The 14,694-nt window shown below is 51.5% G+C and overlaps 1 protein-coding gene across 1 annotated transcript in view; it reads right to left on the bottom strand.

Moving 5' to 3' along the window:
• The window catches only part of LOC119583205, a 40,763-nt gene extending 29,275 nt beyond the window's left edge, over positions 1-11,488 (bottom strand). The window contains exons 1-2 of the mRNA XM_037931683.1: positions 11,371-11,488; positions 1-1,054 (exon numbers count right to left, since the gene is read on the bottom strand). The exon at positions 1-1,054 is cut by the window's left edge and continues 352 nt beyond it. Of these exons, the coding sequence (XP_037787611.1) occupies positions 1-804 (804 nt within the window). The 5' untranslated portion in view covers positions 805-1,054; positions 11,371-11,488. The remainder of the gene's footprint in view (positions 1,055-11,370) is intronic.
• Positions 11,489-14,694: the final 3,206 nt, after the last annotated feature.

Genomic DNA, 14,694 nt, shown 5'->3' with positions numbered 1-14,694 from the left:
GTCCTCCTCACTGAGCACTTGCTTATTTATATCTCCTGAGATATTTGGGGGATCATAGGGCATGAGTGCAAGGGCATCTGTGACTCCCTCCAGGCCCAGAGTGTCCTGTTGGCACTCAGTCACGCAATGTCCGTCACACTCGGCGCTTTCTAGCCCTTGCAGCGCCTTCGCCTCCTCCTTCCCCTCCTGTCCCACCACCTCCGCTCCTCCAGCATTCGCGTCATCGTCTTGGGGCGTGGGCACGGGGTCCCCAACACTGCAGGAAGGGGAAAAGGAGTCCTGCTGACCGTCCTCCGTTGCAAAGGCTGGAGGAGTGTCATCAGGGGGTGTCACCTCCACACGAGGGACGTCCAGGATATTAGCAGACTCTACCTCGACTTTCTTGGCGGAAAAGCGTCGTGGGCGCAGATCCTCGAGGGGCGTGTAGCCGGCTGGGAAGGCCGGCGGATGGTACAGCGGGGGTCCGTTTGTGAACGAGGGCGTGGCGGCTGCCGCGGCGGCGGCAGTGTACAGGTCCAGCACGTCGCCATCGCACGGGGAGGAGAGGCGGCGGCGGTAGATTCCCGGCGTCCCCAAAAGGTGTGAGCACATGTCGGACTCCACGGGGCGGCCTCCCCATAGAGCCACGCTCACGCGCTTCTTGTCCCGCCGCCGCGCCCATGGACCGAGTGTCCACGCCTTCATGGCCTCCAACAGGGACATCCTCCCGGCGGCGGTTCGGTCGCTGGCCGGCACAAAGGTCTCACGCTGCGAGTCTTTGTCACCTCTCGGGCACGGCGGCGGCGAGGCCAGGTCGCGTGCCATCAACACGCGAAGCGATCGAGCGGGGAAGTCTAGTCAAGGAGGTCACGCGAGGGAAAAGCAGCGCGGGGCAGGGCCATCAACAGACGGCCGGCACAGCCCCCGAGCGGGCCAGAGAGAGGGAGCCACGCGGGGCGCCCCGGAGATCCTCGACATCCTCCTCTCCGCCAACGTCCATCATCACCTCTGCGGTCATGGGAACTCAGTCGCGCAGGATGCAAAATTACACAGCGTTAACGCCAATGCAAGTTCTCTGCAAAGGAAACATTACCGAACTGCCAATCGCTCTATCAACAAGCACTACCGAACAATTCCACACTCACAAGGTCGCACGAGAACTAACGTGACCAAGGACGCCTAGCGAGAAGTCCCAGGGAGCCACAGCCACTTCCCCAATGAGGCCCTAACTGGTAACCAAAAAGCTCCCTACAGAAATGTCTGCGAAGGAAGCTGAGCACAGGTGGAGGGGAGGGGCAGGACGCAGACACGGCCGACACCAGCAGCAGAGGCCGGAGGGTAATCAGGAGAAATTCGAGGGCGGGAGGGGGCAGGGGAGGGAGGATGACCTTTAACAACCAGAGGCCCATTTCTCCACCTCTTTCTCCTCCTCCTCCTCTTCTTCTTCTTATCATTATTATTATTCTCCTTCTTTCCCCTTTTCCATCCCTATCTTCCTTTAAAAAGCCAAGACCAAGTTCTCCGTTTTAAAAACCTGCACCACATTACCCACGTCGTCATAAACCCGAGATGGGAAAGCATGGAAAAGCCAAAATGGAACTTCTCAAACGCTGCCGTACTTTCAGACCTGCACAGCCTAAAGAAATACAAGATCTCGTTTAGACAAAACATTTGCCGCAGTCATACATATGAATGTATACATATATATGCATATACATACATATGTCTGTGGGAGGGGGGGCTTATTTCTCTCCCACAGTGTTAGTTCCAAGGTAATCTTTTATTTTCCTATTCCAAATCCTTCTTTTTCTCCTTCACCGTCATTTCCACCACGTCCTCCTTTCAACACGACTAGGCTGATAGAGCAATCTATATTCACGTTTGGATTCGGCTTTGCATATTGCAATTATCTGTATTTCACTGATGTGCAGAGAGAGACAAACAAGCAAGCTGGCTTTTCTATTGGAATGTTAGAAACATTGCCTTCAGTTGATAAAATCTGTTTGTGTTTTTGTCCTTTTCTTCTTCTTCCCCTCTCTATCTACTTCTTTTTTTTACGTATCTTTACCCTTCCTAACTCCTGTTTTTTTTTCCATCACTAACGTTTTCTTCTGATCATTTCGTTTTTTAATTTTTTGACTGCATCTCTTCCCGAGTCAGCTCCCCTACCCCTCTCTCTTCCTTTTCCTTCCTCTCTTCGTCCTCCTCTTCCTGTTTCTCTCTCACCCCTCATTCCTTCCGAACACGTCCAACTCCAGCGCAGCATCCCTTCCTTCCAGGCAAGTTGCTCCCCCGAAGAGGATCACAACATTCACAGGACACCCCCACCCCACCCTTCCTCTCCCACCCCTCCCCACCTCCACCCTCGCCCTCAGCCTCCCAAACATCCCGGCAGGACCCGCCACCTTGGCAGGATCAATAAGAAAGTTAAGGATATAACGGGATAGACGAGCTGCCTCCCCCCCCCCCCTCTTGCTTCCAGTCAGCAACCCTGTCCTTCAACAAATAAACTGCTAGGCCTACGTGAACGATGAAGACAAACAAGCAAATCTACAAACACAAAAACTTCCTTGGGAATGAATGGAGCCAGTGGGAGACTGAACCAAAGCTAATACAATATTTTTCGTACGAGAGAGAGAGAGAGAGAGAGAGAGAGAGAGAGAGAGAGAGAGAGAGAGAGAGAGAGAGAGAGAGAGAGAGAATGAGAGAAAGAGAGAAAGATGAGAAAGAGAGAGAGAGGCAGACAAACAGACAGACAGACAGACACAGACACACACACACTGACCGAGGAGAACGAAGGAGAAAAATGAATATGGTGAAAGAAGGAGGAGGAAACACTACACGAGGGCGGAAACAAAAGGGATTAGGCGAGAGTGCATGGTGCAATAAACGGCCAAGAAACAAAAGCGAGAAATGAGAACAGCCAGCGAGAATGAGGGGGGGGGGCCGTGAAGAGGCGACGGAGAGAAGTAGAGCAAAATGGGAGAAACAAGGGGAGGAGAATTTGGAAGACGCGAAGGACGAAAGGAGAGGAGAGGAGAGAGGGGCAACGCCCTACCCTTGTCTCCCTTGAGCTTCAACTTCCCTGACCTTCCTTCCCCCACCTCTCCTCTCTACTCTCCTCCCCTCCCTCCCCTCTCCTCTCTACTCTTCTCCCCTCCCTCCCCTCTCCTCTCTACTCTTCTCCCCTCCCTCCCCTCTCCTCTCTACTCTCCCCCCTCCCTCCCCTCTCCTCTCTACTCTTCTCCCCTCCCTCCCCTCTCCTCTCTTTACTTATCCACTCTTTCTACTACGAGGTCGCAGCGTCTCAAACAGGTAGCTGACATGCGCGCGAAAGAATAAAAGTGAAATAAAAATGAGAGGGAATTTATAAGTAAAAATAGAGGAATCGAATGAAAAAGAAGGGGAAAAATATAATGGAGAAAAAATCGAGATGCCTTCAGGGGAAAAGAGCGCGATCTTTTTCCCCGTCCGCCCCTTCCCCTCCGCAAGCGCCGCCCGATCTCTCAAGCGACAGGACGCGCTCACGTACTTACGCGCGAATTCACAGTAAAGAAGCGAACATTCCGTTCTGCCGCGAATACTAACTGCCTTCGTTGGATAACAGCAAGAACTCCCTCCGAATATCTCTCTTCCTCGCACAGATTTTCCCCACCTCTTCTCGTCCTCTTTCACTCTCTCTCTGGTTTTACTTTTTACTCTCACTCGCCTCTTTTTCCGGCTATCGCAGTGGGTAACGAAGAGAGGGTGCAGATTCAGATGAAAGATGCATACGAATGCACGAATACATACAAAGGAGAAAAAATGAAGACACGCGTGCGATACTAGGCAATACGCGCTTCTGTTTTTTTTTTTCTCTCTCTTTGTTTTGTTTGTGCGACCCCGTACAAGTGTACGCATGCAACCCAAGCCGACAACGAAGCCTCCCTATGCCAACCGCACAGCCACTACCGTGACGACTAGAAGCACGTGCGTACAGTCTGTACGATCCTAGACCGATACTCGACCTCCAACCAGCTACGTCAAATTCAAGCGAAACCAGCGAAAATTTCCGGAAAACAACATCAACAATACACCTGCTCTCGCACCTGTAGCCACATGCCGCCAGCGCGTTTACAAAACCCGGCAACAAGCGCAGGTGTCAGGCTAGACCCTGTGTTTACACTCTTCAGGTCTCATCCCTCCACCTCCCTCCCGTCCTCCACCTCTCCTCTTCCACTCCCCATCCACACCTGCTCCTCACAAGCCAAATTCACGCCAGTAAAAGTCATCCTGGGCTATTAATATCCACTCGAGAGGGACAACTCGGGGAAAGTCCTCTCGTCACTCACAGGTAACTAGCAATCCGCATCAGCATTAGCAAAGTTGTGCAGGCCCGAGATATAAGGGAAGCGAGAGAGAGAGAGAGAGAGAGAGAGAGAGAGAGAGAGAGAGAGAGAGAGAGAGAGAGAGAGAGAGAGAGAGAGAGAGAGAGAGAGAGAGAGAGAGAGAGAGAGAATACACAGCATTAACACCGCACACCCCCACCCACCATCCCTAAACAGGGCATGCGTTCTTCAAAAAGTTCAGGACGATATCTGCGAAAGTCACCTCTAAAAGCAAGCGACCTTCACCAAACGCAACCATTACGAAAAATGTGTGGGAAAATGTGTGGGCCGAATGAGAAAGAGAGAGAGCACGTCCCAGCCATCTCCCTAGCGAGGAATGCTAAGCAGAACGAGGGTCTACGTTGGAGAGAAGATTTGTTACAGATCTTTTCTCAGAGTCTCACAGGGTGAAGGAGGAGGAGGAGGAGGAGGAGGAGGAGGAGGAGGAGGAGGAGGAGGAGGAGGAGGAGGAGGAGGAGGAGGAGGTGGAGTAGGAGGAGGAGGAGGAGGAAGCGGAGGAGGAGGAGAGAGGTGAGAGAGAAAAAAAAGACGGTGGCAGTGGCGTGGGAAAAGAAGGAGGTGAAAGAAGAAGAGGCGGGGGGAGGGGGAGGAGAGACGCTGGCGAAGAGGATGAAGAAGACGAAAAAGGTGATGATGAAGAAGGAGGCTGTTACCAACACGACCACCCCCTCCCTCATCCCGCCCACGCACACCCAACCCACTCTCAGTCTCTCACATTCTCCCCAAAAATCCAATCCCCTCCTTGGATACCACACAATCCTGTTCACCTACACACCAACCGAGTTTAAAAGGCCAACGTGAATGTCGTATAATGCAAACATTAAAAGACCGGAGCCTACAAATCTAATCTCACAAGCCTTGGAACAGAGAATGTAAAGTGGTGTGTTTGGAGACTAATATGGGGCGGATGGATAGATAGATAGATAGATAGATAGATAGATAGATGGATGGATGGATGGATGGGTTGAAGGACAGCAGAAAGGATAGGAGGAAGAAAGGAAGGGAAGAGGGTAGAAAGAAAGGGAGGGAATGGCATGAAATCCGGGAATGGAAAGAGAGTGAAAGAGAGGGAGAGGGAGAGGGAGAGGGAGAGGGAGAGGGAGAGGGAGAGGGAGAGGGAGAGGGAGAGAGAGAGAGAGAGAGAGAGAGAGAGGAGAGAGAGAGAGAGAGAGAGAGAGAGAGAGAGAGAGAGAGAGAGAGAGAGAGAGAGAGAGAGAGAGAGAGAGAGAGCCTGGGAACGGGGAGGGAGAGGAAACGGCAAGGGAGAAGAGCGGGAGTTGGTGAGGAAAAAAAAGAGAGAAAAAAAAAACGAAACAAGAATATGCTAACGTGTCACATACACACATATATCTATCTATCCACATATACACGAACACGTACACAGACGAAGGTGCACACAGACTCGGTTGGGAAAAGTCACAGACAAACAAAGGAGAAAGGAGCGGAGTTTGGCGCAGTGCCAAGATGTCTGCTGGATCTAGCAACTATACAAGAAAAATGAAAGCGAATCCAGACCCGGGGGTTAAGGGAAAGAGAGCAGAAGGGAAAGAGAGCAGGTGGGAAAGAGAGCAGAAGGGAAAGAGAGCAGGAGGGAAAGAGAGCAGGAATGAAAGAGAGCAGGAGCGAAAGAGAGCAAGAGGAAAAGAGGAAGAAGGGGAGGAGAAGAGAAATTCGTATAGTGAAAGATAGGGTGATGGGAAAGACAGAATGGGAGGAGAAAGGTCGAAAGAGTGAAAGATAGAGATTGGAAGAAAGTGGAAAAGAGGGCTGGTGGAGGAGTAGCAAGAGATCTAGGAGAAGGTAGAGAAAAAAAAAGGAAAACAAGAGTAACAGGTAGGAAGAGTCAGAAGTAATGAGGAACAGGGAGAAAGTAGATCAGGGCAGGAATCAGAAAGTACTGCAGAAGATAGGAGAAGGAAGAGACGTGAAAGAGAGAGGATAGGAGAGAGAGAGAGAGAGAGAGAGAGAGAGAGAGAGAGGAGAGAGAGAGAGAGAGAGAGAGAGAGAGAGAGAGAGAGAGAGAGAGAGAGACGCAGAGACGGAAATAAATACACGCAAAAAGTCTCCGCACCCTCCGCGACGCTACGTGAACCAGCGAGAATCAACGTGAAACTGCGAGACCCTGCAGGAAACAGCACGGACCTGCCACAGCAAGCGCGAAACGACGTGAAACTGCGAGAAACAACGAAGATCCATAAACATCCGCACCTGTAATCCCATACGAAAATACGTCACGCAATGACACACCGGGACAAGAGAACAGGAGTTCGGATAGGGCGGGCAAGGGGATAAATCTTAACTAGAATTATTTTGCATAATGGCGCATGTTTCTTTCCGGCAGTTTGCATGATCATGTTCACGGAGCACGGCCGAACAGCACAACTTACAAGGCCTTTTAACAGCTGAAAGATGTTTTTGAACACCTGTAGCTAAACATCTACTCAAACAATATGCATATATAAGACAAAATTGTGACACTAGTGTTCTGCTTTCATAATTCTTTCTCTGTTGTCTCCTTTTTATCTGCCCGTTTTCTACTCTCTTCCTCCTTTGCAACACTCCAAGGCCCACAAACAAAGAAAATAAAACAACTCAATAAGCAAAAAGTACAGGAGTTAACATCAAAATAAAAACGACAGCCAAGAACACCAACAATATAAAAAAAAATCGAAATGTTTAAAAAGGAGAAAACAAAGACATGGAAACAACAAGCAGGTAGCGATAGCGGCGGTACATAATGCCCTCTTTAGTGTCACAGTTACGTAACGCGGAAGAGACATGATCATCTTGTGGCACAGACGACCAGCTCCGAGACAGGCCCCCTCCCCCTCCCTCCCTCCCTTTCACCTACCCTCCCTGCTCCTTCCGTCCCCTCCCTCGTCCTCCCTTTTCGACCTCCCCTCCTTCCGTCCCTCTCCCTCCTTCTGTTCCTCTCCCTCCTTCTGTTCCTCTCCCTCCTTCGCCCTTGCTCTCCCCTTTCCCTCCCTCATCACCTCCCCCCCCGGCCTCCATCGCCGCAGACACTGACAAATTCTTTACTTATTTTAAATCGAGGGAACTCGTTAACTGAATGTTGTAATGGAGAGCAGATTTTAAAATCTAATCTCCCCAATATTTCTATTCCCGCCTATCTCCATCTCTATCCCTACCATTTTCTCTTCCTCAACTTCTTCCGCTTTCCCCTCTCCCCCTCACATCCTCACCTTCTCCCTCACTCCTTCGCCAGAAACAAGCTCTTATATAAAACCGCGTTCCCAATAACTTCAGAGGTAAACAATACAGAAGCAAGAACGAGTACCCTGCTGAGAAAGGGGAGGGGGAGGGAGGGCGGAATGGGAGAGGGAGAGGGAGAGGGAGAGGGAGAGGGATGCGAGTACCCTGCTGAGAAAGGGGATGGGAAGGGTGAGGGTGAATGAGGGAGGAGGGAGGGAGGGAGGGAGGGAGAGACGAAGGCGGGTGAAGCAAACATGTTCGCCTGGTAGGGAATCGAGGGGAGGGGTGAGAGGGGGGGGGGGACACGGAAGCGTGACTGGAAATGTAGCACTTGGTACGATATTAGTGACGGCGAAGTGTAACGCGACTCACACCTATGCGCAGCAGAGTGTGTGTTTTATTGGCTGCCTTAAGGGATGTGGGAACGAGGGAGATGATGATGATGCATCAAAGGTGGGCCTAATGGAGGTGCACAGAGAAAAAAGGAGAGAGAAGGGGGGGGGGTAGGAAAGGGTAAGGGTGGAGGAAGAGAGAGAGAGAGGAAGAGGAAGAGAGAGAGAGAAGCGGGAGGAAGAGGAGGAGCAAACAAGAAATAAAGCGAGAGGAGCGAAGTGGTTGTGTGAGTGTTGGGGGTGGGGGGGATCTGTAAAGTGAAGTGAAGTGAAGTGACAGGTTATGCCAGTTGTGGGCGTGGAGAGCGGTGGGCGCCGGGAGCTGCAGTCACACAGGCCTCAACAGCCTAAAAATGGTCGAGCTGAACCTGTCGACTCCTGGCGTAACCCGAGCTCGAGCGCAGGTGCGACATTACCTGTGTGCCTTTCTCACACCTAAACTCACGCCATCTGAACCTCTACCTGTGCCCCACTCCTGCTGACGAACCCCGCGCAGCCCGCACCGCACAAAGGAAAGAAGCGAGAAGAAATCAAAGAAAATAAAACTAAAGAAAAATAAAAGATAAAAATCCCTTTTAAAAGGCCAGTCAGCTCCCCCTGTAGATAGACGTCCATATTCAACATGGAGTAGCACTTGCACCGACTCTGGCTAAGGCTTTAAAGACGGCCTTTGCATCTACCTGCGCACTCTAAGCCTAATATGGGTGCAGCCGTGCTGGGGTTGGGGAGGGGGAGGGCAGAGAGGGGGAAGGGAGAGAGGGGGAGGGGCAGGGGGAAAGGGAGGGGAGGAAGGAGAAGGAGGGGGAAGAAGGAGAAGGAGAGGGAGGGAGAAGTAGAAGAGGGAGGGGGACTAAGGAGCGAGAGGGGGGGGAAGTAGGATGAGAAAGGAGGGAGGGAGGAGAAAGGAGGGAGGTGACAGGGGACGAGGGAGGGGAAGGGGAAGATCAGGGCTGGGTGAGGTGATGTTGCTGCGTATATGGGTAGTCAGGGGGAAAGGGAAGGGGGAGGAGGGGGAGGAGGGGAAGAGGGAGAGTGTAGAGGGAAGAAAGGAGATCTGATGCTTTGTGCGACGCTGCTTCACGAGTTTGTCGCCAAGACAACAACGCTCTAGCCACCGCCACTCCAGCCCAACACGTGCCTTTAACCGCAACACCTCATCCCGCCCCTTTGTGGACAATTTATGTCACTTTTCTCTAAATTTTCGTCTGGTTTATTTCGCGCTTAAGAGCCGCTGTAATGCATCACCCCCATAGCTCCTCCCTAACGCCTATTCAGTGTTACTATCACCCAGCCCCCCCCCCTCCCTCCTCCATTAGGCGCCAGTCTGACAGCCCCTTTTGCCCTCCCCCTCCCCCCCCCTTATCGCCCCCACTCCATGTGGGCAAAGGAATCTCTCGAGGGCGCCGTCCGAGCGGGCTTGACCTCTCCTTCGTCCTCGCTCGCACACATACTGGAACTACGGATACAAATACATACTAACATGGGTAGAGAGATGGGTAGATAGATACTTAGATAGATAGAGAGACAGAAAAAAATAGATGAATAAATACCTAAATATATAGACAGACAGATACATCAGATCGAGACGCATTTTCCCCGGGAGGGTGTGGGGAAACGGACGATATGGAGAAGCAAAAAAAAAAGGGGGCCATGGGAAAAAATGGAGAAAGTAGAAAGAAAATGTGTGAAAAAAAGACAAATTCTCGATCTGCTAAACATAAAACGCGTCCGCGCCGACTCGACGGACCAAGGAAATCACATCCATGCTGTCACATAATAACAGTAATGAATTTAATTCGCACTTTGCTTTATCATGTTGGTGCGGCGGACGTGAGGGTGCGTCCCATGGGGAGAGTTATTGGGGTCTTTCTTCCCTCTCTTATCAATTCCTCTGCCTCTTCTTCTATCCCCTCCTCCTCTCTTTCCGTCACCCTTTTTCCGCCTGCCCTCTCTCTCCCTTTACTCCCTGTCCGTCCCCTTCCACCTACTTTTCCCTCCCTCTCCCTTTTCGTCCTTTCTTTCTCCTTTCCTTCTCACTCACTCTCCTTGCCTCCTCCTCCTCCTCCCTCTCCCTCTCCCACCTACTCCGCTTTGTGCATACGATAAAGCCTCACGTCATGGCACGCCTTGGTGACAACACTTCAATTTAACAAACCAAAGCCCTTTCTCTTAGGTCTCCGAATAGCCTCCTCTCTGCTCCCCCTTCCATTGCCATTCTCTTCCGCTTTCTTTTTTCCCTCTTCTCACCTCGCCTTCTTCTCTCTTCCCCTCTCTCCCTGCACACGTCACCGTCCGAAGCTGCATCTCCGCAAATGGGGAGGGAGGGGGGAGGGAAGAAGAGAGGGGGGAAGGGAGAGAGGGAGGGAGGGAGGAGAGGGAGGAGAGGAAGGGAGAAGGAAGGAAGGAAGGAAGGAAGGAAGGAAGGAAGGGAGGGAGAGAGGAAGGGAGAGGGAGAGAGAGAGAGAGAGAGAGAGAGAGAGAGAGAGAGAGAGAGAGAGAGAGAGAGAGAGAGAGAGAGAGAGAGAGAGAGAGAGAGAGAGAGAGAGAGGGAGGACAATAAAAGAAATAAACCCAAGACAAACCGACAGCCAAATGAAACAAGCGTAACCCCAGTAAACGACACGAACAGCAAAATCAACAACAACATTGAACAGCAGCGGCACTAAAATAACCGAGGAGGAGTTGAAGACCCACTTGGCAGTTCCCTAAATCGTCCCACTGTTGGCTGGCGAGTGAGGGAGCTGGCGGGAGCCTCACTGCCGCGTGAGGAGGGGCCCAGCATGCTCACTATCATCATCACGTTCACCATTCACTGTTCCTGGCGAGGCGTGAGTGGTCTATTTCCGTCACGATCGTCACCATCACTGACTATGGTTCTTGGAAAGCACCTTCTTAACGAAAGGCTATCGCACCTGGTCGTTCTTATAATTATCACTATCATCACCACACCAATCGGACACTGCATTACGCCAAGCACGGGCTGACTTTTCCTCCCAAGCACCTACTGCTGGCATCATCTAGGCAGGCGAAGACGCGAGCGCATGGTGTCACCGAGTGCCACCAGTGCCACCACACTGATACCCAACGAAGTGATTTTTCTGCCATTGCGCCACTCGGCTCACTTCGTATCACTCCTGGCACTTGACCCTATTCACTTATTCACTGGCACTCCGGCATAAGCCCAAACACGTCAACTGCCCCGGCACAGGCACTGTTTGGCACTGCAAGCAAAGCAACCGGGCACTGCGGGGTCTGGGTGTGGGCTGGGAGTAAGGCGTAAAAAAGCGTCATAACTATAATCCCAAACACTACATTAACCCTTTCCTCCGCTGAAAAAACGAGAAGGGGCGTTCCTGCAATCACCACTTCACTGCACTGCACTTCTCACCCTTACACACCCTTAGGCCTACCACCGCACTACCCTTCTTCCGCACCGAGCACTGAGGCCGAGCGAAGGCCGAACACGAGGGCGCGCGCGTGCGTGTGTGTGAGTGTGGCGTCAGAGGTACACTGACTAGTTGCTGGTGGTGGTCGTGGGTGCTCTGTCGAGGGACCACCACTACCACCAACGCCACGTCTCGCAAGGCCCCAAAATAAAACCTGCTCTACCACTTACTTCCATTCTGTCGTCTATTTGTCTATCTGTCCTTCTGGCATTCCGAATCCTTCCGTATCATTCCGAATCCTTCGGTATCCTTGCGTATCCTTCCCGCTTGGTCCATCTATTAATATGTAGATGGTTTGTGTGTCCGCTGGCAAGCTGGGCCCAACAAGCACATGTATACGTCCGTATCTCCAGCCAGACATGGGCAAATATACACACTGATATACAGGGGATTAAAACGCACATGCAACGGGAATTAATGTTGATATTATACAGATAATCTAATTGCTAATAACTTATCAAATAAACAAACGACCCTCTATTTCCTAACCATGAAACAAAATAAATAATAATAATAAAAAAGAAGCAAAAAGAAAATATGTAAATACAAACACGAAGCTTATTGCATCCCTACCCCCTTTCCCACCCTCCTTCCCCACCCCTCTCTCACACGCTACCGCCCAATCCCTTCCTTCCCACACAAAACACCCAGCCACCCACCCATGCGACCACCCGCCCACCTTTCCCCTCACTCTGCCCTATCTCTTCCTTCACGCACAAAACGCCTACACATTCATTCACCCCCCCCCCACCACCCACTCCCCTCAGCCCAAAGTCTTCCTTCACGCACAAAACAACCCACTCACTCACCCACCAGCCCACCCACCTTTCGCCTCACCTCGCCCACACCCTCCCTCACACGAAACTAGTCAATCTCGCTTCACACTTTGTACCACTGACAAGCGCCCGGCGATCGACCTCCTACGCCGTTTAGTACCAGCATAAAACCAGAGCTAATATCCGCCGGGACAATACGGGGAAAGAGTTCACTGTATCAAGAAAGGCGATACGGCGCTTTGTCTTGCTTGTTATTTAGTCTGTACCATACAGCTAGTAACTAAAACGATAATAGACTCAGTAATACAGTAACTACATTAGAAAACTTAGTAGCATTTAATAATAATAAAAAATAAATAAAAATACATCTCACATTATAAGCATGGCAACCATCACTACACAACCCACCAACCAAACCAACAACAACCGAAACAACACAACAGCAGTAAAACTTACACTCCCAATGAGTCCCGAACGTTAACAAACCGAGCAATAAATACCACAAAGCTCTACAATATTCACATCTAACCTTTGACCTTTGCATGAGCGCCTGTCTCTCTTTAGTTCATTCTTTACAAGTTTCTCTCGCAGTGCAGGTCAAAGAGAGTAAAAGGGGGGTGGGGGAAGGTAAATTTGTAATCAAGCAAAACCGATAATAAACAGTGAATGGAAGAAGGGCTAAGAAATCTAAAATCAAAGACAAAAGAGAACAGACTCGACATTATTCTGGAACAATAGCAGTCATCCCCAGGTTCTGGCTCTTACGCAGAGGCGACGAAAGGAAAGAGGGGAAAGGGAGGGCGGGAGGACACACGAGATGGGAAGAGGAGGCGAAAAGGAGAGGAGGCCAGCTGACCATCGCACGGGGCCAATACGCCACCAGGAATCATGGCCCACATAGGTTCTCTCTCTTTCTCTTTCTCTCTCCCTCTCCCCCCCCCCCTCTCTCTCTTTTCTCTTCTCTCTCTCTCTCTCTCTCTCTCTCTCTCTCTCTCTCTCTCTCTCTCTCTCTCTCTCTCTCTCTCTCTCTCTCTCTCTCTCTCCTCGCTTCAATTTTCCCTTCTCTCCCTTTCGTGTTCTTCCTTCTCTTCCTGTTTTTTTTTTCTCTCTTTTCTCTTTTTTCCCATTCTCGCCCATTTCCCTCCAATCTCCCTTCTCTCCGCCTTTTCCTCTCCTCCTCCTTCCCTTCTCTATCCCTCTTCCTTCCTTGCCCCCCCCCCCCTCTTTCCACGAGCCCCGATCCCAGCACTCATCAACTTCGGCATCCACCCCATCGTGACCCCGACTGGCGAAATTAAACAAATCAATAAAAGACGTTCCTCATTACGCTTCGGGAAACACAGACGTGGAGGAAGTTGCCAAATATTCTTCCCCATGGAGCTTTCGCTTCCATCGTCCGTGCAGAAAAGTACGCTGCAGCTGGACGGACGGGACGGAGTGTGGGCTGCGCGGGACGGTGGTGGGCGTGAGATGCCTCGGGCGTGACCTAACAGGGCTCCGTGACCATGGCTGAACCCTCCTGCGCCTTCTCCGCCAGAGCCCGGACCGTCTCTATCGCTACCGCGGCCACGGAGTTACCTGCAACCTACGCCCACAAAGCGACACTCACAGCTTCGCACAAATGTGTGCACTGCCTTGTACACCCCACGTACATGTAGACAGGGATGAAGACTTACAATGTAAAGACGGGTTTAACATGGAACGAGTTTGAGAATTACATGTGATCCCATTCCTACGTATTTGGAAGTGAAATAAATGTGCAAATACACATAACAGAAGTGAACACGGGACACACAATTACATATGTCACTAGGATAAAGACAGTGTTTGCCACATTATATGTACATGAACAGGATCCCTGCTTTGAAAAAGAGAGGGTTTTAGAAAATGAATCTCACCTCTGGGCCTGCAGCATTTCTGGGAGCAACACACTGACCCCATGGCGAAGGGGGGGCCAGTGGGGTGACACTCATGGCACGCCGAAGGAAAATGGGGTTGGGAAGAGGAGAGAGGCAGAGATGGCTGGAGGGAGGCGCTGGTGCAGGGATACCCCCGAGGTACCCCGTGGGACACCCTCCAAGTACCCCAAGTCTCTCTTACAGCCGTGGGCACCCGTGGCACGAGGGCAACGATGCGTGCCCCTCCTCACCGCTTCTTGCTCCTCCTCCTCCTGCCATGAAACTCTTCGAAAGCCATCCACGTTAAGATCACTCAAGGTCACTGTTTTTGCCTTTTCCTTTCGCCGAGGCCGGCGCGAGAGGCGAAGGCGAGGGTCAGGTTTTCACGGTCGCACTAGGGAGGGGAGCTTCCCAAGGTCGTCAAGAGGGGGCGATTCCAACGGAGGCCACGGGAGGCGGAAGGCGCGCCAACACGGGTCGTGGCGGCGGACACCCTCGACCTCGGCTCCTCCTCCTCCTCCTGCTCCTCCAGCGAGAGAGGACCACTGTTTGATGGCATTAAGGTCGAGTCCGAAGGATCAGCGGGCCTACACTTGGCACCG

The sequence above is a fragment of the Penaeus monodon genome, chromosome 17 (assembly GCF_015228065.2).
Source record: "Penaeus monodon isolate SGIC_2016 chromosome 17, NSTDA_Pmon_1, whole genome shotgun sequence".
NCBI classification, from domain to species: Eukaryota; Metazoa; Arthropoda; class Malacostraca; order Decapoda; family Penaeidae; genus Penaeus; species Penaeus monodon.
Note: the sequence above shows the minus strand (reverse complement) of the source record. Positions and strands in the feature narration are given on the sequence as shown.